The sequence below is a fragment of the Prinia subflava genome, chromosome 4, assembly GCF_021018805.1.
Source record: "Prinia subflava isolate CZ2003 ecotype Zambia chromosome 4, Cam_Psub_1.2, whole genome shotgun sequence".
Lineage (NCBI taxonomy): Eukaryota > Metazoa > Chordata > Aves > Passeriformes > Cisticolidae > Prinia > Prinia subflava.
The window spans coordinates 38,493,962-38,518,163 of NC_086250.1; the positions used below are offsets into that span (position 1 = coordinate 38,493,962).

General features: G+C 41.6%; 2 protein-coding genes across 7 annotated transcripts in view; both read left to right on the plus strand.

The window, feature by feature from the left end:
- Nucleotides 1-4,199, plus strand: part of PTPRR (protein tyrosine phosphatase receptor type R) — a 140,263-nt gene extending 136,064 nt beyond the window's left edge. For all 3 annotated transcript variants that reach the window (XM_063396466.1, XM_063396467.1, XM_063396469.1), the window contains one exon: nucleotides 2,988-4,199. In XM_063396466.1, coding sequence (XP_063252536.1) covers nucleotides 2,988-3,081 — 94 coding nt within the window. In that variant the 3' untranslated portion in view covers nucleotides 3,082-4,199. The remainder of the gene's footprint in view (nucleotides 1-2,987) is intronic.
- A 685-nt stretch (nucleotides 4,200-4,884) lies between these two features.
- The window catches only part of PTPRB (protein tyrosine phosphatase receptor type B), a 63,040-nt gene continuing 43,722 nt past the window's right edge, over nucleotides 4,885-24,202 (plus strand). For 3 of the 4 annotated variants that reach the window (XM_063396472.1, XM_063396470.1, XM_063396471.1), the window contains exons 1-4: nucleotides 4,885-5,009; nucleotides 6,307-6,696; nucleotides 15,037-15,275; nucleotides 20,452-20,728. In XM_063396472.1, the coding sequence (XP_063252542.1) occupies nucleotides 4,955-5,009; nucleotides 6,307-6,696; nucleotides 15,037-15,275; nucleotides 20,452-20,728 (961 nt within the window). In that variant the 5' untranslated portion in view covers nucleotides 4,885-4,954. Of the gene's footprint in view, nucleotides 5,010-6,306; nucleotides 6,697-15,036; nucleotides 15,276-19,435; nucleotides 20,293-20,451; nucleotides 20,729-24,202 lie in introns of those variants that run through there. The other variant, XM_063396473.1, reaches the window with a different exon arrangement.

Below are 24,202 nucleotides of genomic sequence, written 5' to 3' on the forward strand. Positions count from 1 at the left end.
CAGCAGCTCACAGAGCAGCTGGCAGTGCAGGCTGCAGATGGACGAAGGCTGCACACCCAGAGGTGCTGTAGCTGTGGCTACATCCCTTCTGGACACTAGGGACACGGGAGAGGAAACCTCCCTCCTTGAGCAAATTTCCTTCTGGAACACTCTTCCACACAGACATTTCCACAAACCAATACCTTGGGATCACAGATAATTCCCTGCTACTAAATGTGAACCTTGCATAAGAACAAAGGTAAGAAGGACTTGGGATATTGGTAAATGAAAAATTAGACATGAGCCGGCAGTGTGCACTTGCAGCCCAGAAAGCCAAGTGTATCTTGGGCTGCATCCAAAGCAGCATGGTCAGCAGGTCCACGGAGGGAATCCTGCCCCTCTGCTCTGCTCTGGTGAGACCCTCCTGGAGTGCTGCATCCACCTCTGGGGTCCCCAGGACAAAAAAGGCATGGGCCTGCTACCGTGGATACAGAGAGGAGCCATGAAAATGGTCAGAGGGACAGAACACCCTTCCTATGAAGAAAGTCTGAGAGAGATGGGGCTGTTCAGCCTAGAGAGAGATCCAGGGACATGTTTTTTGTGCCTTTCAATATAAAAGGGGGCTTATAAGTAAGAGAGAGAAAGTTTTTTTACCAGGGTCTGTAGTGATAGGACAAGAGCTAATTATGTTAAACTTGGAGAGAGTAAATTCAGATTAGATGTTAGGAAGAAATTCTTCAGTTCCTCATCCCTAGAAGTTTTTAAAGCCAGGTTGGATGGGGCTCTGAGCAACCTAATCTTAGGGGAAGGTATCCTTGCCCATGGCAGGGGGTTTGGAACTATGTGGTCTTTAAGGCCCCTACCAACCTAAACCATTTTGTGGTACTATGGTTCAATAGATCCCATGTATAATGGCACTGGCAAGGCTAAGTTATCTGAACCTCTGAATAAGACTCATATGCCCTTAAGCTGACAGAGATATGGACTGTTTGTTCATACATGCCATAGTTCAGAAGCATCATAACCTCTGAATTGTGCTTGCTAACACAGGGCAGATGTGGTGCTGGGCTCAGCCCCCGCCAGTCTTACACACACTTTCTTGGGGTTTTGTATATTGTTTCAGCACTGAAGAGGAAGGAGCAAGGATCACCATCACACAGCCTAGTGCAGCCAAAATTGTTTTAATCTGCCCTTTCTGCTAAGTCCTTCTCCCTGGATATGTTCCCTTCCTCCACCCTTTCCACACAGCGGATCTAACCTGGGAAGTGCACTCCCTTAGAGAACACTGGGGGAACATTGATGAGGAGGGCAGGGAGGGAAGCGGTTTGGGAAGGGATTGCGTGGGCAGAGCAGGACGCAGCAGCAAGGAGGAAGGAAGGAGACTAGGCAGCACAGAGGACCAGAGCAAAGCCCTCCCATCACCTTTAGTTTCTTGCTGCATGTCCAGGCAGGGGACAAGCACAGAGGAAAGTAGCTGAAGGCAAAGGGCAGCCAAGAGTTATGAATTTGTGGATGTCTTTGTTGTCAAAGCTACAAGTGCTGCATTTTGGGCTGAATGAGACCATTTAAGAGCCTGTGATTTTGTTCCTAGGAATAGCATATCATAATAGCCATGCAGCTTACTAAAAGGTGTTCTATATTTGCCTGAGCCCATTGGAGGAACACAGACTGCTGGTCACTTGCTTAAAGAAGTAGATATTATTTTAATTATGGTTTTCCTACTGTAGCCATTTAGCCATCCAGTAGCTCTGAAGAAAATAAAAGGACCTTGTGGTTGTAAATAAGCTTCTCTAATACTGAAGGATAATACTTGTTGAGGAAGTTTTACCATTTTTCAAATAGCTTGATATATCAGTATATATCAGTACCATATTTATTGTTAGGGATCTCATGAGATTTTCAGACCTGCTCCTGCAAGATATCTGACTCCAACAGTGCTCTGGATTCAAATACCTTGCAAATTTAAATGTTCCAATGAAGATCTAACCAAAGCCAGATGCAACACATATCTTAATGTCTTCCTTCTCACTAAGGCTGTTTACTCTTTCATCATCCCAAAGGTAACTAGCTGTTCCAGGGTACACTGAGGATGAGCCAGGGGCCTGTGTTTCTAGAAGCAGAGCAAATAGCTTTGAATACCTTGGCAGATGAGATAATAGAAGTGGAATTAAGTAAACTTGAGGCCTTGTTCCATGAGAAGGGAGACCTGGAGTACCTCAGTGTTGACAGAAAGAGGCTCAGTTTAATTTCAGAGCTAAGTGGTACCACTCCTATCACTCCTAACTCCTGTAGGACATTCCTGTCCTACCACACTGCAACCAGCACTGGAGATGTGGGGCTTGATCCTCATACTTACACTTGAAAATTGATTGTTGTCAGGGAATGTATAAAATGTAGGCATTTAATCCAAGCTGGCTGCAACTAGTTCTTTTTATGGTTAGGTTAAACTCTTTTGCATTGTTGGTAGTGAAATGATTCACTGCTGTAAAATTTTGTAGGTGGTGGCTGTTGGGACAGGATGCATTGTAGGCGTTAGAAAGAGGACAGGAAGAGCTGTTCTCTGCACAGGCCATCTGCAGGTCACAGAAGGTTACATTTTTAGTAAAGGACAAAAATGAAAGGCCAGATTCTGTCTACTTCCTTGCTCCATGAGTGATAATGCTGCATCCATCTATCTGGCCTTCCTTGCCCAAGTGATTGAGCAAAATTCTCTTTGAATGTACTGAATTTGAAATGTATGTTTTAACATTGTAGATGCTAGATGCTGTCTTCTCTAATTCTTACTCTGATGGAACTGGGAATTCTTCATGTTGGGTATGTGCTGGATGGCATAAGTTGTGAAGAAAGTAATTCTGCTCTGACAAAATCTCTCACTTAATCAAGCAAACTCTTCAAGTCAAAAACTGAGAAAAGGGCTTATGTCATCTGGTGGTCATGGAGATGGCAGGAGCTGGAGGGTGTTGCAGTCTTAAGACATAAGATTTCAGTGCAGTGTGTTTCCTTTCCAGGGGTGGAATGGTTCAGACCAGCGAGCAGTATGAATTTGTGCACCATGCACTGAGTCTGTATGAAAGCAGACTTTCTGCAGAAGCTGTCCAGTGAAGCCGAGGAGGGTAAAACCGAATGTCAGTCACTTGAGGTAATTTGTTTCATTACCTACCAGCAGCTTCTTCAAGGAGTTTACTGCAGTGGGAAAGACGCCTTTGAGGCCAACTTCTGAAAGGATTGTGGACGGTTTGGCAAAGATACAGAGATTGCTGGACCCTTACTATATATGAATGTATTGTGAGCTTCCCAAAAATGATTTATAAAGAAGGTACTGTACTGAAACTACACATGGATTTTGTGTATGTATCTAAAGGTGGGTTTAATTCTGTAATGCTGATATCTGCCATATGGAATGTATGTATGTGCTACTGCTGCAGTCAGATGGACATTGGGACTTCTACAGAAGAAATGTTTAACAAGTGTATAAAAGCTTTGACGTTTGCAAACTGTCTTGTGAATGGACTGTCAACTGTACTGTAAAGTGCTATTACTGATTATGTGGTGAGCTTGTTTCTTGGCCACATAATATTCTTGCTGCTAAAACTGCAAGTGTTCAACTATGGATCAAAAAAAGGAGATAATAAAAAAAATAAAAATCTTGGTTTTGAAAATATTCAAAAGCAGTTCATATTTTATATGGAAATATATGTTCTTCATACTATTAACTATTAAATGTGTATTTACTGTAGGTCTTACAGAGCAGTTGCAGAGCACAATGTCTGTTATTCAGTGTGTATGTATTTACTGTTTGATTACTGTTAATTGTCTTAGAGTATGCTTCTGCTACAGACCTGAATCCAGTGTATTTGTAAACTGTGAAAGTCATTCTACTTTTAAAAGAAACTTTGTAGCATATATTAAATGGTAAGGATTTTGAATATTTGTCTGTCTTTTATTAATACCGAAATTTTTTGCATATGTTGTTTATCTGCTCTATTTCTTTCAGTAAGAGATAGATGCCTTTAGTGAAAAGGACTCTTCCATGACAGGTTATACAAGAAAGAAAATGCTGCTATGACTGTTTCCCTTATTGTTCAGTAAAAGTTTGTTTTTAAGAAATACGAAGAAGGCATCATGGCTTACAGCACTGGGAGGTCTGTTTACAGGGTATAATGAGTTTTTAATGCGGTGATGTTGACTTTGCTTCATACTGATAATAAATTACCCTTAATATAAAATACTAACTGAAGTCTCTGTTCTTGCCTAGAGTAGTTAATGCACACACACTCTTGCACCACCATAAACAGGCTCAGCCCAGCATAATTTGGTCAGCCTCCAGCATGGCTTCAGACCACTTGGGAACCAATCCAGAGGACACAGGCAATCCCCAGCTGACATGGAGCAAGGAGCACTACCTGATGGGAGGGCAAACCCAGCATCACTTGATTCCTCAGAGGGAGTTTCTGTAAGACCTGGTACAGATGCAAGAGCTTTGCCTCCTCCTCTTCCCCTTCCTCCCCACCCTCCACTAGGCTTTTAGAACTTGTGGAGTTAGAAATATATAGAGATTTTCCTCGATGGTGTATAGTTACAAAAAATACATGTTTTTGCCTGGATAATATAGAATATACTTAGTCAACATTACCCAGATGACCTATAGATTTGTAATAGCTCACAGGCAACAAATTACACAAACGTATGATCCCCTTTCTTTTAGTCTAAAGAGATTCAATAAAATCTCTTATAAAATTTCCCAGGTGTTTGAAAACTTCTCTTTTGCTTGTATTTTTCCAAAATAAACCAACCAGTAAACTGAAGAATCATATAAAAGGACAAAGTGCTGTAAAACCCCCCAAAACAATTGAATAGAAGGAAGTGCTCGTCACTGACTTTTTCCCCCGTGAAGGCACATTTCCTTCCTAGCCTTCGCTTCACTTATCTGAGGTGGGTTTTTTTAAGAGAAGCATGGGGAGTTGCTAGAGGGAAAATGGATTCTTTATTTCACGTCCTGGTTTCTACCTGTCTTGCCTTAACATTCTCAGGTAAGTGTCTCTCCCCACTTCCCCTCTGCTGAATTGCTCTTTCTGCCACTGAGCAGAGCCCTCTGGCACAGCTGGCGATTTACAAAAAGAGAGTCACCTCTTCTCTGGGCTTCGTACCAGAGGAATGAGGGGCAGGGCCAACATAGCCCGTTCTGTTTAGATTCCTTTCCAAAGGAAAATAAACTCTCTTCTTCTATGCTGGAGATACATCTTCTTTTTTTAAGAAGATCTCCTGATAGACAATCCAGGAGCTGAGTTTTTGGGATAAATGCTTCAGAGGAGAGATTCCTGTCTTTTACTCATACTTTATGAAACTTCAGAGACAAGAACTTTCTGTAATGCTTAGTTAGAAAACTCACAGGTCTGTAAAAATGGGAAAGACAACATCAATTGAGGGAAATAAATACACGTTTGGTTTAGCACTTTGTAACTAATGGGGCTGGAAATGTTTGAGTAACTGAGAACTAAAAACAAAGAACAACCTAAAAATGATATGGCAGGGAGGCTGCATTTGAATAACCAGTTCTGTGTTCTGTAACGAATATGCATTTTTCATTGATATCTTCCTGGGGTTTGGATTAATGCAGTGTAATTTTCTTCATTTGAGTAGTTGGTGTTGATCTTTAAGTGTGGTGACACAGAGAGCTAATCTTACGTGAACTGGAATGGTCACAAAGCTAACAGCTAGAGACATTGGAATAAATCCAGTAAAACAGATATACTTCCTATCAGTAAAGAACCTCTATTCCTGTAACACAGGCACTGAGAGACACATCAGTTTGTGACTACCCTTCTATATGTTTCCCTCAGAAACATTATGAATTTTACTAAAACAACTTTTAGACAGTAAATTATATTTTTAAAAGTCTGTGTTGTAAAACTGAAACAGAGACTGAGAACTCATGTAAATCTGTGTATGCTTTCCAGCAGGGGAAATGAGGAACTCACGTTTGAAGTTAATAGTTCTTGGATTTCTTTTATATCCAGTTTAATTTTTTCTTGTTTTTGTATAATAAAAATAAGAAAAATGTAATGAAGGTCAAAATAACCTTGCTACAATAACTTGGGGTTTTGCATTTTCATTATTTACATTACCAGCACATGCATCACGTGGGCGTTGTGTTTAGAGGGTTTTTTTTTTTAATTTGGTAATTTCAGGGAAGTTTCATGAAAAGTTCAACACACAGAAAGTGGGAAGAAAGATTTATTTGCTGATGTATTTTAAATCATTGAGAATTTTCTTTTTGTCAAGAAAATGTGTAATCTATCATATTTTCCTGGAATTTTCCTTTTCCAGAAGGGTTTCTGATTATCCATGTCCAGAAACAGCAGTGTCTTTCAGAAAAAAAAGGAGTCATTATGGAAAAGTGCAATATGACCAACCTGAACCAGAAGTGGCAGTGGATGGCAGATGACAGGCTCCTCCATGTGAGGTCTGCCCAGTGCCTGAGCATCTCTACGCGCTCTGCTCTGTCGTCTCGCAGCATCACCGTCAATTGTTCCCAGGCAGTCAGGTGGAATTGCCACGAGGATGGGCTCCTGAAGGTGGCCAACAGCTCTCTTTTCCTCACTAAACAAGGTCAGAAGGTAATGGCCAAGCGGAGTAAAAAATACCTTCATACATGGATGCAGCTAAAAGCCAGTGAGACGGGAAAACCTGTTTATGTAAATCTGTGCTCAAAGCAAGGTGAGTTATTCCTTCAAGAAAATATCCTGGGAATTTTGGTAACAAAAATGTCTCTGTTATGCTAACTCAAATGTGAAAAGTTATGATATTTTATTCATACAGAAGAATGTTTTTTACACTCTTTACATTTACATTTACAGTTGAAAAGCATTTTGAGAACTATTGAAGAACAGCTGAGATGAGTGCTGTCTTTCTCACAATTGGTGGAGTTTTTAAGCCACTTTATATTTTTAAGATATCTCTCCTTTTTTCTGCTCCCAATCTTTGGATCAATGTGCTTATATGTCATCTCAGCTCACTGTTACTGTGTCATTTCCTTTTTCCATTTCTCAGCTATGGGTATTGATTCTTAGTTCTTTTCTAAAATGTGGTTGCAAAGAAGTTCTTCTCCCTATTCATTTTATCATACAAATCTACATTCAATCTGTCAAGAGCAAGAAGACCTCTGAAAATCAAACACACATGGACAGTTATTTATCTGATTAACCTTAATGCATGATTAGAACAGTCATGGCTTACACATTTACATGTTTACTCAGTGTAACTTTGCTCTTAGATGCCACACACATGAGAACACTCAAAATCCTCAGAATAACAAACTGAACCAAAAGTCTCAGAAATCCTTGGAACAGTACCTTGAAATGCAAAGGTCTGCACATACCTACAGACACATAGCAGTATATCTGTGTAGTTGTGGATTTCCATATCCACGGCAAAATGGAAGGTACAGTGGTTTGGATACTGCTTGATAATGCTTTCCTCAATATCCCATTGTCAATCCTTCCTGGCAATCCCGTTAATGTTATTCTTGTGCACTATTACGCAGTTCTTCATAGTAAAGAAGAACAACCTACAGACATCTTTTTACTGTTAATTCTTGTCTTTACCGGGTTTAAAAAATGTTTTGTGACCCAAAACTGTTGCATATGGCCAGGTTTTCAAAGTGTTTAAATCAAATCCTCATTCTTTCTAAACTCCTAGTTATTGTAAGGCAGGGTACCATTTTTTTCAGCAAATTTGCACTTACAGAACCCTGTTCAGAGAACCAAGACTACTCACCTGAGTGGAGGTATGAAGGGATAGCTTGCAGAATCAGGAATGGAAAAGTGATGCCGTCCCAGCCCTCCCATATATGTTAGAGATTAAAAAGGCAAAATCATTTGAAGTCCTGTGGGGTGCATATGGGTTGCATATTCAAAGACATTATGAACAGTTCAGATGAGGTACACAGGCAGTGTTACTTCCTTTAGATAGCTGGATGGAGCGTGGCCTAACAAAGTAACCTTACACACTTTTCTTTATCTTCATTAGAGCAGAAGCAATTTAAGACCAATAAGCACTAAGACAATTGTCATGGGAGATTAAAGCACCTTCTCATTTACTGTGCTCAGTTCTCAAATTAATGTACCTTGATTTTCCTGAAATTCTCTCCATAGAGAGGCCTGTAAATCCTTTCTAAGAGCATCGCTTATTTTTGACAGCTGTGGGAAGCTCTGCTGCAAAATCAACAAAACATTATAATCCTCAATACTTAACTAGAATTTTAGACATATAAGAAGCTCATCAAGTGAAAGTAGTGCAAAGAGATTAATTTTTCAAATAGTAGTAAGTTCTGTGAGAACAATATCTAATGCTGGCAATTCTGGTCATGGCATCCATATGCATGTCAAAATTTTCAATGGTGAATGTGTAAAATTAGTCTTCCAAGAACATCTATCTGCTTTCTGTACAGGTAGAAGTGGATTGGTCTAAAATAACATTTTTGGTCTATATTTAGCTAAGATGGTAAAAATTTAGCAAAATCTTTGGAGCTGAAATGGCTGTAACTTTTTCTACTCCTGACTAAGACCACATTTTACTATAATTTACCCTCTGTTTTCATAGTACTCATAAAAATAGTTATATTTTAGCATAGGACTAGCTCACTGAATTGCATCCCAAACATCAGCCCAGATAGAGTTGTTACAAGGTCCAAACCCAGTAACTGCAACTACCTTTTATTCTGGACCTTACTCAAATGTCAATGATTTTTCTGAGCCTGGGGAAAGTCTTGGATTTGGATTTCAAATCAGCCATCTGAGATGTGTTTGAATTTACATGTTTTGTAACAGTCCTGACCTAAATGACTGTTTATAGAAACCTAGATCAATTTGGGAATGCAACCCATCTCTGCTCACTCAGAGGTAATTCCAAATCTAGGAGCAAACAATCCTTCTCACACAAACTCATGTTTGAATTGGCCTCCAGCTGCAACAGCTAACATGCAGAATGATCATAACGTATCAGTATCCCTTGAGAAAGTGAGACTTCCTCACCCACCAAACTCATGAGGCCTTTCTGGGCAGAGAGAGAAAAAATCTCTGCAATGCTAAAGCCTTCTTTTCACCAGCCCACTGCTGGGTTCAAAACTTCTCTAAGCTCAGAAACCAGGAGAAGGAACAGGAATGGAAACAGGCAAGAGGAAAAGATGGGGCAGGTGAAGAGGTAGAAGGAAGGACGACTGAAAAGAACAAAGACTGTTGCATGTAAATAACACTTGTGGAACAAATGTCCACCATTAATGCTGTCATGCTAACACTGATGTCACTCTGAGCTGCATAAGCAATTCTTACAAGCTTCTTTTGTTCTGGGTAGGTTAATTTCAATAAAATATCCAATTAAGAACAGATGCAATGCCATGTGGCACCTTGAATATTACCAGCAAACCTCAAAACCACTGCTGACCAAAAATTATTCACTAAGCAGAGAATTACTTCAAATGAAGAGAAACAAGGCCAAGCTGTATGCTGCAGTTATGCACTGAGCTCTGGAGACTGTCACACAGGCTGTAGAGTAGTTTGGAGGCAGAAGGTGACATGAACTGTTTTGTAATATGATGCTCTTCATTGCATTTCTCTTCTATCATATCATACATGGTAGAGACAACCCTAAAGCTGTGGATACAGAGTAGCTGATTTTGTGGAGGATTTACTTACAGTTGTGTGCCAAGCACTGAAGAACCATAGTGGGATCTACAAAGATATAAAACATGTTGGACAAGGAATTCAAATAAGAACTAGAACACCTTTCTATCTCTAGTTGGTTTCCAGCCTGAAATAGACAAAATACCAGATACCAGGTATGAGCTGAAGTCTGATGTGCTATCTGATGCTCATGCTGTTCCTTTCCCTTTTTCTACCCTTGGTTCTTCTCTGGGATCATTTCTTTCACATGAGCTTCTCTCTTCCCCTTATCCTCCTTTCAGTTTAGGTGCTTCATAATCAAAACTTCAGCTAATTAAGTTCGCATCCCACTGCTGATCCGTTCGTGGCTGAGATGGAGCACAGAGGAGACCAGAGCAGTGCACGCTCCAAGCATGCTCTAAACCACTAGAACAGCAGTAGCAACTGTGGAACATGGGAAGGGAAGATACATGCATCTTCTTGGGACTCTTGGGAAAGTGAAAAAGCACCAAAGAAAAGTGGCAGAAGCAGAGAAAAGGCAGTAACTCTAACCTATTCTTCAAATAATGTAAATTAAATATCTTTAGGCTTTAAGCATTCCACAACTTTAGCGTTTGTAGATACTGCAATAATCTATCCCTAAGTTCACTAACTGGTTGTAATTTTTTGTGTAACTTTTACAGATTTCTTCAGGATAAATTAGAATAGTGATAAAGAATATTTTCAATCGACCTTTTAGTTGACCCAAAATATTTTTCCTAAAATACAGTCACTGGAATTCATTTCAGTCTCTCCGAGTTATTTTATAGGGTTTTGTAAGTATAAGAGTTTGCTAACAGCTATATGAAGCCATGGAATATCAAAAATTACTTGAATCTACTTTCTTGGATCAAAGAAATACATGGCTGACCACTTTTTCTGAGCTCCACCTGGACAAAGAGGCATCAGTGCCAGATCCTTGGACATAATTACAAGACCTTGTACACAATCCAGTAGCATACTGATAGAAGCTCAAAGATAAATGTGGGTTTAGATTTTCTAAAAATAAAGGGAGAAATCTGCAGTGTAGCCTAGGTCTTTGGATTTCGTAAATTTTCAAAGTCTTAATGAGCCACAGCACAAAGAATATAGAACAAAACCAGCTCAGCTACTTTCATAGGGAAAAAATGGAACAAAAGGCACAGCTTCCCAGAGCAATCAAGCAAGACCTGCTTTATGATTTCATCTTCTGCTAATGCTAACAAAGACATCAATTCCAAACAACTATACTGGTATTTTTCATTATTACATTCTCTCCCTTTATTTTGTGTAGACCTTCATGCAGAAGCTGGAGTGGGTGTGAACTTCTAGGGGTCTAAATGTAGGTGTCTGAAGGAAGGGATTATTTCCCTTATCCCAACAAGGTGCTTTTTGTCATTTGAGGTGCTCCATGATATTCCACCTGGTCTCTGGCTGCCAGCCCAGAAAGACATAGGTCTCCCATAAGTGTTATGAGAGCCCTGGGCAGATGCCTCAGATGCCCTAGGGCAGTTCAGCTCCACTAGGTTTAGGCAACTGAACCAAGACCTAGGCGTCTATGTAATTCCTGAGGATCTGAGCTCTCTTCAGTAGGTGTGTAATCCATGGAATTAATGGAGTCTAGATTTCCATCCACTGACCAAAAATCCACTTCAGGTGAGCTGAAACTAGCCATAGCATCAGAAATAGGACTGGTACAGCAATGGTGTTATCATCATAGTTATATGGATGTTCTGCTACCACTGATGATGAAAAAACCTTTCAGTGGCTACTTCAGCATTTCAAAAACAAGCAAATAAAAGAGCAGCTCAGCGTTAGACTGGAGTTTGGAGATTCAACCTCTCTGTCATAAGATACAAATGAGATACTAACTTCTACAACATTCAAATAAAGCAGGTAAAAACTTTCAAGCAGCACGGATTTTGCAGGTGTTAAAAGTCACATTGAATGGGAAAGAAAGGCCTTTACTGTATTTTGTTCTTTTGTCAATACTCCTACATACAACAGAAATCTGAATTATGGGTTTTTTTTATTTACAAGTAGTTAGCTAAAAAGATAATTCATTTTGTCCTGCACATAAAGAGATCTTAAAGCAACTCCTTCTTGTTTCAAGGCTTGCAGTGAGTTAGATGCAGTCTTATGGAGTATTTTGTATCCTTAACACTAAATATCTAATTCACTTATGTTTCACTAGCAGTTCAGCCTCAGTTTTTTGAAACTGCTCTAAAAGAGTAGGCAGATCAGTACAATGTGAGCTATTTCAGAAAGCTGCACTGTGCCAGCTCAGCAAGGGCTGAAAGCACCACTGTAGGGTTCTCAGTTCTTGCCAACTAACCACTTTTGCTATTCATACATGCATACGTATGGAAGTCCCTTCCTTGTGAGCAGCCTGCTGCTGTGCACATGGACATGGTTTGCAGTACACCCCGTGGATGAAATATGCACTTAGTCAGAACATCATCATTTCTCCTGGGTGTGCTACTGATTATTACAGTATTATGTTCATGCACTGCATATCATGCAGCCACTAGTGATCAATATCAGTGTCAGGGCTGCTGTTCTTTTCCCAAGAACAGTTTTCTGACTGATTTCCAAAGAGTCTGCTAGAACAATGCTAAATACATCTTTAAAATACCACTGTTGACATTTCTGGGTACTTCACTAATGTCCAGAGAGGAGATTTTTTTCTGGTTAAAAAATTTGGAACTCAGGTTTTGTAGAAATCTGCTACATCAGCCTTATAATATGCAGTTTTCTTTTTTAAGTGTCTGCCCCTGAAGAAAGGCTATGAGGATCCTTATGCTAGGATCAAAATACTGGTTTTACTTAGAATATAAACATGGATTTGACTTTCTTAAAGTGGGTAACAGATATGAACCCCATATGTAGGATATATGGAAAATACTGGTACAAATATCTGAAGTTCCACTATGGCATAGTGCTACACACAAGTCACTCCTACCCATAGGTTACAGGTAACAGACTGTATGTAACCAGTATTTTCTGGGGAAGATGCTTTAGCTGGAAACCCAGAATAGCCCGAAGATTAACAAGAAAGGTTGGGTCATGCAGTGACAAAATACTTGTTCATGGGACCTCTGTGGGATGGTGGAACTTTTCTGAGGACCAAGTGTTTTGTTTTTAGGACAGTCGAGCTCTCCCCTCAGCTCCTGCACCAAGAATGCCAGTTATTCCCTGGCCTCTGAGTCCCATAAATTTCACTGGCAACACCAGCTTCCTTTCTGTGGAGGAGCAGCTTTCCTAAAGCATAATTGCACTGGAATGCAAATGCCTTCCTGCTGGAATCACTGCTATTTGTCTGCAAATTAAGCTAAGATTTTTTTCGTGTGTTTTCACACCGGGTGTGTAAATATATATTTAGGAACCAAACTGTATGGCCTTTTTTCCAGTCAGCATTTGCTGACTGTAGATATACCCCTTTTTTTGCTGTCTTTCTATTAGTGAGTTCTACTTCCTGCTGAACGCAGAGATATCTGAGAGGCATAGAGCTCTTTCCAAATCCTTGGGGCTAGGATTTCTACTTGCCTACCACAGACTTTCAGAGACCCCCAACTAATAGGAGATCTCTAGGAACAATGACTGACATGGAATCTAGACTAAGTCTGGACTTGTGTCAGCTAATGGGTTTGTTGCAGCAGATGATGACAGCTTGAGCACAAGGTGGGAACCATGAAGGTATGTGACATGGGACCATAGCAGACTGTGCACCTCAGGCTCTCTTCAGGGGGTCCTGCAGCAGCATGAAGATGATCATGTAGAGTTGGACAAGACCTGAGGTTTCAATGAAACCTTTGCCCAAGCGTAAGAGAGAAGAATTAGATCTGTAGTATTGTTTTCACTGCCTTGATTTGGAAAAATATTTGATCAACTTTTTTGTAATTTAATGGAGAATTGGAAGTTTTCTGTTTTATTTCCAGAGAAATGCAGTTAGATAAAAGGAAGGAAAACATCTACTCTGGATACCAACCCTTTCCAGTAAACCACTACTTTTCAAAAAGTTCCAGAACCATGTACCAGGTGAACGCACTGTGCTGTCAAGCACAGCAAACGCTTGCATGGAAATGTATTCTACTAGGGTTTACAATCTCACTTTTCTGTGCAAATCAGAGTGCTTCAATTTTTTTTACATTAACATGTTAATGTATATGTTTACACATATACAAAGAAACCTGATAATGTTGATTTTGTGGAAGCTCACCCACTGCTCCTTTGGGTAAGAGGTAATCACACATTGCCCTGCTAACACATCATAATTGCACACCAAGTAATTGCATTTGAAAGCTTCTGCTGCAATTTAACCCAGTCACTACTTTGTTTTTAAAGAATTTGTGAGCTAAAATTGTTATAAATGGCAACCAGCCCAGTGGCTCAGCAGCAAAACAACGTTCTGTCATGCTGGAGACCCCAGTTCAAGGACAGACAAAGTGTCTTGGGCATCGAGCCAATACACACTAGCTGTGTTACAGCAATGGCAGGGCAGCTTTTTGTGAGAAGGGACCAGTGAGTAATTCCAATAGTTTAGCTGAAACGTGATGCTTCCAGATGTAGAGGCCGCCACAGCTTGAACTCTGCCCTCACTGCCACAAAGAAAGGATATTAAATACATACCAGTGGGGAGGAAGAACCATGAAAATGTGGAGGAAAAATGTGTAGTAAAATCTTTCCTGAGCTCTAATTGCAAATTTGGCTTTCTCTGAAGCATACGTGACTAAAAAAGCGAATCCACTGTCATATTTACAGATACTTTAGTTAAGTGATAGATCATTAGGTGAACCTTGGGGAGGCAGAAGTCAGGGACTAGCATGGGGTCTGCACAGGACTGATTTTACAAAGCAAGAGAAATGTTCATGTGGGCACAAGGAACTTATCTTGATCACATATATTGAGAAAAAAACTTTTCTTAAAAAATCATCTTGAAAAATTATACTGAACAAAGCCATGTTTTAAACTTACACCAACAAAAGGCAGATGAGAATTTGGTCCATGCACATAGAAAGGAGGGGAGAGGGCTAACTCCCCTCTTTTCATTTGATAGATACAAGCAAGTGGAAAAGTTGCAAATGAAAAACAGTGCCCTTAATGACAGAGTACAACCTTTCCCTTCCCTTCAGAATCACTGACAGACTACATTTAAAATGAATGGTATGAGTGTTCAGGGACATAATTTTTTTTTCTGGTTGTGTTTTGCAGGCTTCGGTACTGATGCAAAAACAGGTTTGCACTGAGAACAAAAAAACCTATAGAACTGACAGGTGTACTTAAACTACTTTGAAGTTGTATCAGTCACGTTTGTTGAATCTAATGAATTGTTTATAAAAATGTAGAGCTAATTTTAATTATTTTCCTTTATTTGTCTTAGATCTCCAAGATGCAGACACTTCAGTGTGGAGTACAAGAACTACATCCCCCTCTTCAAATGCTGTTACTTCTAGGCCTGAAAATGTGTTGAAGAGTAGCACCGAGATGTTAATCCGAAATGTGACTGAACACTTCAGTAAAAATCCCATTGAAAACCTCTACTTTGACTTGAAATCTGCAGTGACAGAGAAAGTCTGGATTCCAACAACCACTCTTCAATACTCTAGCACTACAGAAGAGGTAAGACAGAATTGCTGATTTTTATTAAGCCTGCTCCACTCTGTGGAGCCTGATAGCTATTACAAGTGGATGTTTTGTGGGCTTAAAAAAACAGCAAACCAAAACCTGAAAAAAACTAGCTTCAGGACTAAGCTTTGTTCTTTTTTTGGTGGGATGCTTTGTTTTGATGTTCATTCTGACAGTGCCCTTTGCCAGAAACATAGCTGCAGAAAAATTCTGCCTCTTTTATACAGCCCAATCCCAGTGCACATGTTGCATCGTGAAAAATTCAAAGGATATGTGAGAAGCAATGAAAAGCTCCTAGATGTGGCAGGACTCACAGGAGCCTGGGTATCTGCTCTCAGTGACTCTGGCTCTGGTATTGTTTGTTGCATGATGTGAGGGTCCAGCTCCAATTACATGCTAGGAATTACAGCATGCAATGACCTTATTTACAGATAATTACATGCATTGTTTACAGATCAAAGCAAGAGAAATCCAAATGCTTTAACTGGCCTCAAAAGGAACCCTGGCCTTGGCTGTGGTCAAGGTCTTGGTCTCTTCTGTGTCCAACCACAAACTGCCCAGGCAGAGAAGGTGAATGGGGCTGCCAATCCCAGCTGTAGAAGGAGCACATGGCAGGCCATTTTCTCCAAATCTATTTCCAGTCTCCCTTTTCTCCAAGACTCAGTTCAGTAGTCTGAGAGCAAATCTGAAATCACCACTGGCATTAAGTGTATGGGCAGTTAGAAATAAAGCATGCAGGGCATTATTGGTCACTGTATCACTATTATCACATAGTGGTTTAGAACTGAAAATCCCTAAATTCCCTGCGGTTTCTCTTCCAGGAGACCACACTACACTCAATGTACTGGGGTAGGAAAACGTGTTTCAGTTACTACTGTGTGTTGAAGCGGATAAGACTAAGAAATGTGTTTTATGTTTGGGAAGGACAGAGTGTCAAGGTCCATAAACTTGATGATCTATGGATCCCGACACTGCTGTTCTGATGCTGATGAGAGGAAGGGACTGAGCTAAGGATGGATGTACTGCACCCCATTCCACAACTGAATGCATATTTTTAAATATGATCTTTCTGGCTTGGTGCATGCAGGCTGATCTTATTTCCTCAAGTCCTCATCCATTTGCATACCTCCTGTAAAGAATACTTGTTCCTTCCAAATGGAAATGTCCTATAAAATCAGGTATTACCCAAGCTGCCTCCAGCACTACTCTACTACTACTACATAATCCTGCCAAAGCAAGAGAAATGGCACCATTTTAACAGAACAAACTACTGCCTCGTGTGTTTCTACCCCACTTCACCTCCTGAATCACATAATTTGCACTGAGCAAGCCTCTTAGGTCAAAACTGCCAAACCGGAATTCTGATGATAAACTGTCTAAGCATATCTATGAAAAAAAGAAAAATCAATAATAGCTTTCTCTTGTAACCTTCAATTGGCTCTGGACATTTGAATCTAGATATAACAATTTAGACACACAAAATCTTTGGCCTCCATCTCTGTTTCCTAGTCTTTAGAATGGAGTTAATAACATTTTTTGTCAAACTTCAGGGATGTTTAAAGGATTAACTGGATTTAACACAATACTTTGAAAACACATAGACTAAGTGCTGACTATTGTGAGGAAGACAAAACTTTCTATGAACTACATTTGCCCAGGCTAGGGCCTCTTCTTTGCAGAAGTAAAGCCATGTTGTTATTTGGCTATGCACACACCCATTTGGGGGGGGACTAGAGTGACATTTCAATTGAACAAAATGTTTGGTTTAAACCTGCCTTGGATTTCAAGTAAAACTGCAGCTTGCACTTTGAATCCATGACAAAAGCTGTGCAAAGCCCATTTCCTCTTGATTAGAGAGACAGAGAGGTTGGTGTTAAAAAAAAAAAAGTCAGGAAACCTTGGGAAAGTGTCTGAAAGGGACCTTGGAGCCTGCTATTAGAGACATGTCCGGCAACTCCCAAAACTCACTTCCAGTTCTTTTTTCAGTTTAATTAGTTTCTTGGCTTGCCACACAGGTCAGTAAGTGTTAAAGGCTGTGTGAGTGCTGATTTACTAAAAGCCCGTTTATTCAATACCACTCTGGAAATAATTACATGCATTATGTTGGCTATTCTATATAAATATATTGCCACCAGTGAATGATGGACCCCGCATGTTTTACTCCAGTGCTGGCACTGGCATCTGTGTCAAACCTTACCCCTGTAGCAACTTTTGTTGGATAACATACAGAAGGAAGCCTCAAAACCTGTAATAAACCAGCACTTTCCTACTAATACAAAAAAGTAAAGATTTTATGATAGCAAGAATAAGAGTAATAAAGTAGGAACTTCTGAATCATGAGCGCTTCTGAGAGGCAGTAATATAATTTTCCTCCACAAATTATCTTATGCTAGCTAGAAGAGACAAACAGGAATTTATTTCCAAAAGTCTTTAAAGTCTTTAAGTTTTACTTGTAGTAGGTTCCACTTCTTTTCCAGAATTTTTTGTTTGCAGTGTTGATTATGCTTCTTTTTCCTTTCACTTATTACATCTACTTAAACAACTTACATCTAGATATCCAAATTATATCTTCCCTGCAAGTTCAGGTCATGGATGTTTCCAAAAATCCTTAGAATAATGTGAGCTCCTTTTCAGGAAAAGGAAGGTTACCCTGAATGTTTTAATTTTCAGAGAGGGTTTTGAGGTAATCCAAACATCCCAATAAACCTTCAGATTTGCACTTCTCCAGTGCTGGAGAAGTGTTGATGTGGTTTATGCTGTTGAGCCTAAAAAGCACAATCACCTAAAGAACTGTAAAACTCTCTGCTTAAATGATTACAAGACACATGTCATTTTAGTCCCAGTTAAGGTCTAAGAAACACACCCTGTGTTTCCCATCAATGGTATGATTAACCCTGTGCTAGCTCGTCTGGGGTTTGGTTCCTCCTTCTGTCTGAAGTATGTAAAACAACTCCTGCAAGGGAGATCTTCTTCTGTGATGGGCTTGAGAATGGCATAACAACCAACACAGATGTATATTGTCACTTAAGGCAGTGATCATAAAGTTATTAACTATCCTCAGCTTTACAAACTACAGCACATCACTTTTAGCTCCATGTCCCTAGGACCAGGCAAAGAGCTCCACTGGGGCAGATGACGTTTTCTGTAGGTGCAGGTGCTCAGATTTTCTGTAGGTGCTCTGAGCTTGAGTGCTCAGACATTTGATTTCAGAACAGAAGAAGGAGAGCTGAGGTTTTTCAGATATTTCTATCTTGTTTAATAGGCTGGTGCCTAGAAAAATACTAGAGCACCAGCTTCCCTAAAAGGCAGACTGTTTGTAAACCTAGAACCTTTTTCTCCCTCAAAGAGGACAAAAGTGATAGAGACTGTGTTGAATTTGCGTGAGGTATTGCTTTTAAAAGTTAAAATCACACACACACAATGCAGTACAGAAAGATGCAGAAAAATGCCATTCCCATCAAAGAAAGTAAATGTCCATTTCCTTCTCTTTTGTGAACCCTCGAATTCACTCCATGGCTGCTATTGTGTATTTGAATACCTGAAGGGGCAAAGTACTTCTGTCGACAATTCTTAATTCTTCCCTGTCTCCCCACGTATACACATGTGAGTTTTCAGAGTCTGAAATTTAAACAAGAAGGAAACTAGTATGCATGACAGAAATGGAAAGTTTTCATTTTGGCAGTAGCCAACTCAGAGTTGCACACAGTATTATTGGTGCAGTCTGAAAACAGGGAGACTTTCATGCTTTCCATGGCATGTATAATTTTAGCTTGGGAGTTATGCAGGGGATGTGGGAAAGAATTGTTTCGAGGACACAAGTCGAAAGGGAAAATGGAGATGACTTGGCTGCTGACAGACAGCCTCTGCTCTTGCAGGCAGGAGCTCAGTGTTGGGCTCTGCTGGACTCTCCTGGATGCCAGGCCTCTGGTTGCAGTGCCACACGGCCAGGGACAGAATGGAGGCCTTGGCGGTCTATGGTTACCCCTTAGAAACATCAGAGTTTGGGACGCAGGAGCTGGAGGGGTAGGTTACTGATAGCTGAGGCCAAGAGGAGGGTGGACCGGGAGGTGGGATGGCTGTTCAGGGTGGCAGGTGTGAGGAGAGCAGGCAGGCGAGGTGAGGTGGCCATGGAATGAAGCAAGCATGAGGAGAGGTGGCCGAGAAGAGCGGCAGGCAGGAGGAGAAGGAGCCACAGGAGGCAAGGCAGGCAAGAGGCAAGGTGGGAATGAGGCAAGACCGCATGAGACAAGGCGGCTGCGAGGTGGGGCAGAGGCAAGAAGCCACTGTGAGGCGATGCAACCTTGAGACAAGGCAAGGCAGCGCCAAGTGAGGTGCAGCCAGCGTGAGGCAAGAGTGCGACCCCGTAACAGCGGCACTGCCGAAGGGCCCCGTCCGCCGGCGGGAACGCTTGGGAAGACAAGACACAGGGGAAAAAACGACATGAGGGGGAAGCAGCGAGGAAGGGAGGGAAGTTGGCCGGGAGAGTAGCCGGGAGGAAGGTGGGATCTTTAAGGAGAGAGGGGCGGCACCCCGGGGCCCTTCGCCTGCCCGGTGGGCGGCAGGTCCCGAGTCGCCGCGCTTCGCCCCCCGCAGCGAGACGCGAGGAAATCGCCCCTTGATTGCGGAAGTCGGCGGGAAGGGCTCCGGGAGAGTCAGCCAGGGTCAGAATGGCAGCGTGGGAAGCTGCGGCCGCCTCCCCCGCCTCCTCCGCTCCTCCTCAGCCGCGGGCGGGCAGCCCCCCCACCCCTCGCCGGTGTCAGGGAGGCGGCTCGGCGGCCGGGGCAGCCCCGAGCGCATGCAGCAGGCGGGCGGCCCGGCACAGGGCTCGGAGCCCGGCGGGGAGCGGGGTCCCCCGGGCCCCGCCGCCGCCACTTCGCTTCTTCGGGTCCCCCAACCCTGCCGTCCCTTCCCTTTTTCCCCTCCCCGCGAGGGTTTTTGGGGTTAAAAACTGTCGGCGATGCTGAGCTATGGAGCGGGATTCGCCCTGTGGACGGCGCTGGCCCTGACCAAGGTGAGCGGCCGGGAGGAGGGGCGGTGCAGGGTCGCCCCTCGCAGGTCGCTGGCGGGCCTGGGGGACAGCCGGTTCGCCCCGCAGCGGCGCGGGCACGGGGCTGAGGGCTGAGCCCGGGGGTGCCGGCGGCTCTCTCAGAGCTGTCTCCGCTCTCCGCAGGCCGCGCCGGGGCAGGAGGCGGGATGCAGCGCCAACCTGACGGAGCGGAGCGTCGCCGGGCAGAGCGTTGGGCTGCGCTGGGACGCCGCGGGCCGCGCCTGCAACTTCAGCCTGAGCGGGCGCTCCGAGGACGGGCAGGCGGCCGGCTGCCAGCCCGCCCCCGCGGGCAACGGCACCTACGGCTGCACCCTGCGGGGCCTGGAGGCCGGGACCTGGTACCAGCTGCGCATCGAGCCGCTCGCCGGCGGCGAGGCTCTCAACATCTCCCTGCAGACAGGTACGGGCGCGGGCGCGGCAGGTGCGCGGGGAGGGACGCCGGGCTTTTCCTTTTCCTCTCCTTGCTTCGGCCGGCTCTCCAAGAGGAGAAAAGCGATGCATTTACAGCTACTGCAAGCGGACTGTGTTTGCTGAACAGAGCAGCCCTGCGCTTGAGTTCTCTTTTACCCACTGCCAGAACTACTGCCGACGGTTAACCCAGCAAGCTTGAAAGAAGAAGGTGCTGTGAGGATATTAAGATAGAAAACTGGTTTTTGTAGCAGTACCCCGTAACGTCCTTTGTGCTCATGCAAATATATTGTTCTCATAGTTCCTCAATTGACAGTTTACTGTGTTTAAAATACAGTCTATTTCATAGCAGGTGAATCTTCTTTAAGGATAACGTACTGTTTCAGCCCATTTCCATACTTTTATTCTGTCTAACCAGAGTCTAAAAGTCAGAAAGTAAGGCTGAAACTTCCTTCTTATATGTTTTCCGTGGATATCACCAGTGAGGTGTTATGATAATACAGCTGTGTGCAGAGCACTTACACTGACACATCCATGACTGGCTGTAAAAACGGTCCAGCAGCCTGACAGAGGGCTGCCAAGGAGAGTGCCCTTTCTGCATTAGTGTTTGGGTGGACATGTGAACAATTCAGCAGTGAAGCAATGGACAACACTGAATGGCAACAGCTGCAGTGGCACAACCGGCCTCTTTCTACCTGTATTTGTGCTTTTTTGAAGACGATAGAATGTAATATTGTTCAGGCTCTTAAAGGTAGTAGTTCCAGACCCCAGACAGAGATGTCTTAAATAAAGTCCATCATTAGATGCCTCTCTGATTTGCTCCTAAGGTGTTCATTTTAGAGTGATACCTAATATTAGTATTGAGTTATAGCATCCAAATAATTCACAGTTACCTATTCAGAGGTGCTGCTTTCTCTCAGAGCCTTTTCCTGCATTAACCATACAAATAAATACTATAAATAAGTACTAAATAATCTCCATTGATTTGCTGTGGTAACTCAAGTTTAAAAAGATCTATTGACAAGTCTGTTGTCATAGTTATACACTAAGTACAAGTCATGTCAGTTGATAAAAATGAATAATAGTTTCTAGGTAGACGGTTATTTAAATTTGTTGTTCATCATGCTGATTGCTTTTAATATTGATATTGATGACTTGCAATGTGAAAATTGAAATGATAGATAACCATTATCTCAGAGACAAGTGTAAATCACCGTCATTTCTGTGAAGTTCTATTATTGAACACTTGCATAGAAGTAGAGAAGACACCACTTTACAGCACGTTTTGATTAATGCATAACCATTAACACAGAAGCTTTTATATGCCATTTATGACTTTTTATCACTAAATAGATTTTTCCAGGCTGTAAAATGAAAGTGATTGGAAGCAGCTGATTATTAGAGTCATTATGTAGCTGGCATCAAAGTGAAAAGTCTTATTAAATCTTAAGTTGAAATACTTAAAATTGGTATACCATCGTTGAAGTGATGTTTACATTTGGATTTTGAATAGCAGAGATCAGTCAAAAGCATGAAATGAGAATAGAGGAGCCATGAATGTTTCCTGCAGAGAGCTACTCATACTGCTTTGCGGTTACTTGCTTTCCTTGAGTTGAATTGCTTGATGGTGTTCAAAATACACAATTAGTATTGTCCATACTAAGCTTTTCAATGCAGAATGAGGGAGGATTATTCCTCTTATGTTTCCACCAGGGGCAGCATTTCAAACCAGTTTCATGGAAGCTCTTTCTCACCTGTTCCTTTGTAACTTGATGACAGTAGTTTTATTTTACTATCTACTGAGTCTGAGTGTCCATAGATATGTGTTCCTGGAAATTGTCCTGTGAACATGGAACATGGAAGTATAAGCAGTCTTTCCAGCCATATTATAAACAAAATTTCCACCAATTTCAATGCTAGTGGAACTGAGCTATCATGGGCTATCTAAAACCACAATGTCTGACCTTGGTACTCAGTGAGGTTCCCTTCCTGAGCTCTTTTTCTAAGGAAGATGGGCTAAGCTGTCCATTGAAGGTGCTTTCTCCACTGACTTTCAAAGGAAGCTAGGTTAGACCAGGAAGCTGAAGTGTAGTTGGTTGAAGTGAAAGGAATCCCATCTCCTGTGTTTTATTTTTGCAAAATGATGTTTGAACATCTGTATCATCTTGATACAGTAAATGCACATGAGAAGGTTCGAGAAAGCTGCAAGTTTGTTTATATACCTAGTTCAGAAAATAGCTTTTTGCTCATATTCAATCCTGTAAAAATTTTTGTGTGCCAGTTCTGAGCTTAGTTTTCATCAACTTTCTTTGATACAAAGTACTTGATGAGCTAAGCACATAAAATCCAAAACATTTGTCAAAATTTTGAGTATGATGTTTTCTGACTACGGACTCATGGTGAAAGGAATGAACAATGCATGCACAGTTGCAGTGGCAATGTAAAAGCTTGGAGAGGACCATATTGGCCTTTTGAGTATATGTAATGTCACATTAACATCATTAACATCTCTGTTTGCGAGTTTGATAGTCCGGTAGAATAATTGTGCAGCACCAAGATTCCATAAACTCTCAAATAACACCAGATTCACCCTTGTGAATCTTTTCATAGAGAAGCAGCTTCTATTTCACTTGTGGGTACATAGATCTAAAGTCTAATAATGCATGAAATAGTGGTACAAGAATCCACACTAGTCCTCTAAGGTGACTGTCTTCACTCAAAAGTTTTCATCTGTGGGTTGTCAATTTTGAACAGCAAGTATTTAATCCTGTAGAGCAGAAGCGTTTTCCATCCAAAATGATGGAAAATACAGTCACATATGCACCTCATAAGCCACGTATACATAGACACGGAAACACACACAGTGGGGACATCTGTGCTATTTTAGTAAAATAGGAAAGAAAGAAAGAAAAAGCTAATAGCACCATTTATCAGCTCTGAGCTACAGATAAATTTTCCACTGCAAAACTGAGATTACAGATGTTAGTAGGCACAAGGCTGCATATTTGCTTCATATTAATATATTTGTAATTGGTTAGAGTTTTTCTAAATAAATATATATACATGAAACAGCACATAAAACCATATAACTAGTCATCATGCTGCTGACATTGTAAAACTGGGATATGTACCTGTCAGTCCTTTCCTGTTATATTCTTTGTTTTCTCAGTAAAACTATTGCTGTGATTAAGAATTGATGGATGGCAAAAGATGGTATTATTTTGTCTTTGATGGTTTCAAGTAAGATACATTTTAAGTTCTCAAATCTCCAAATGTCTATGCACCAGTATAACTGTATTTCAGTTAATGACTAGGTCTAGTTAAAAATAGTAGTATATGAATAGATCCTAAATTACAGTGAAATTTATAAATTTCAATTCTGAATTGAAATTCAGATTTAAGATGCTGGTTTAGAGAGCTATGAAAAACAGTTTGGCAATTGCCCCACTTTTAGCTGCATCTTCTA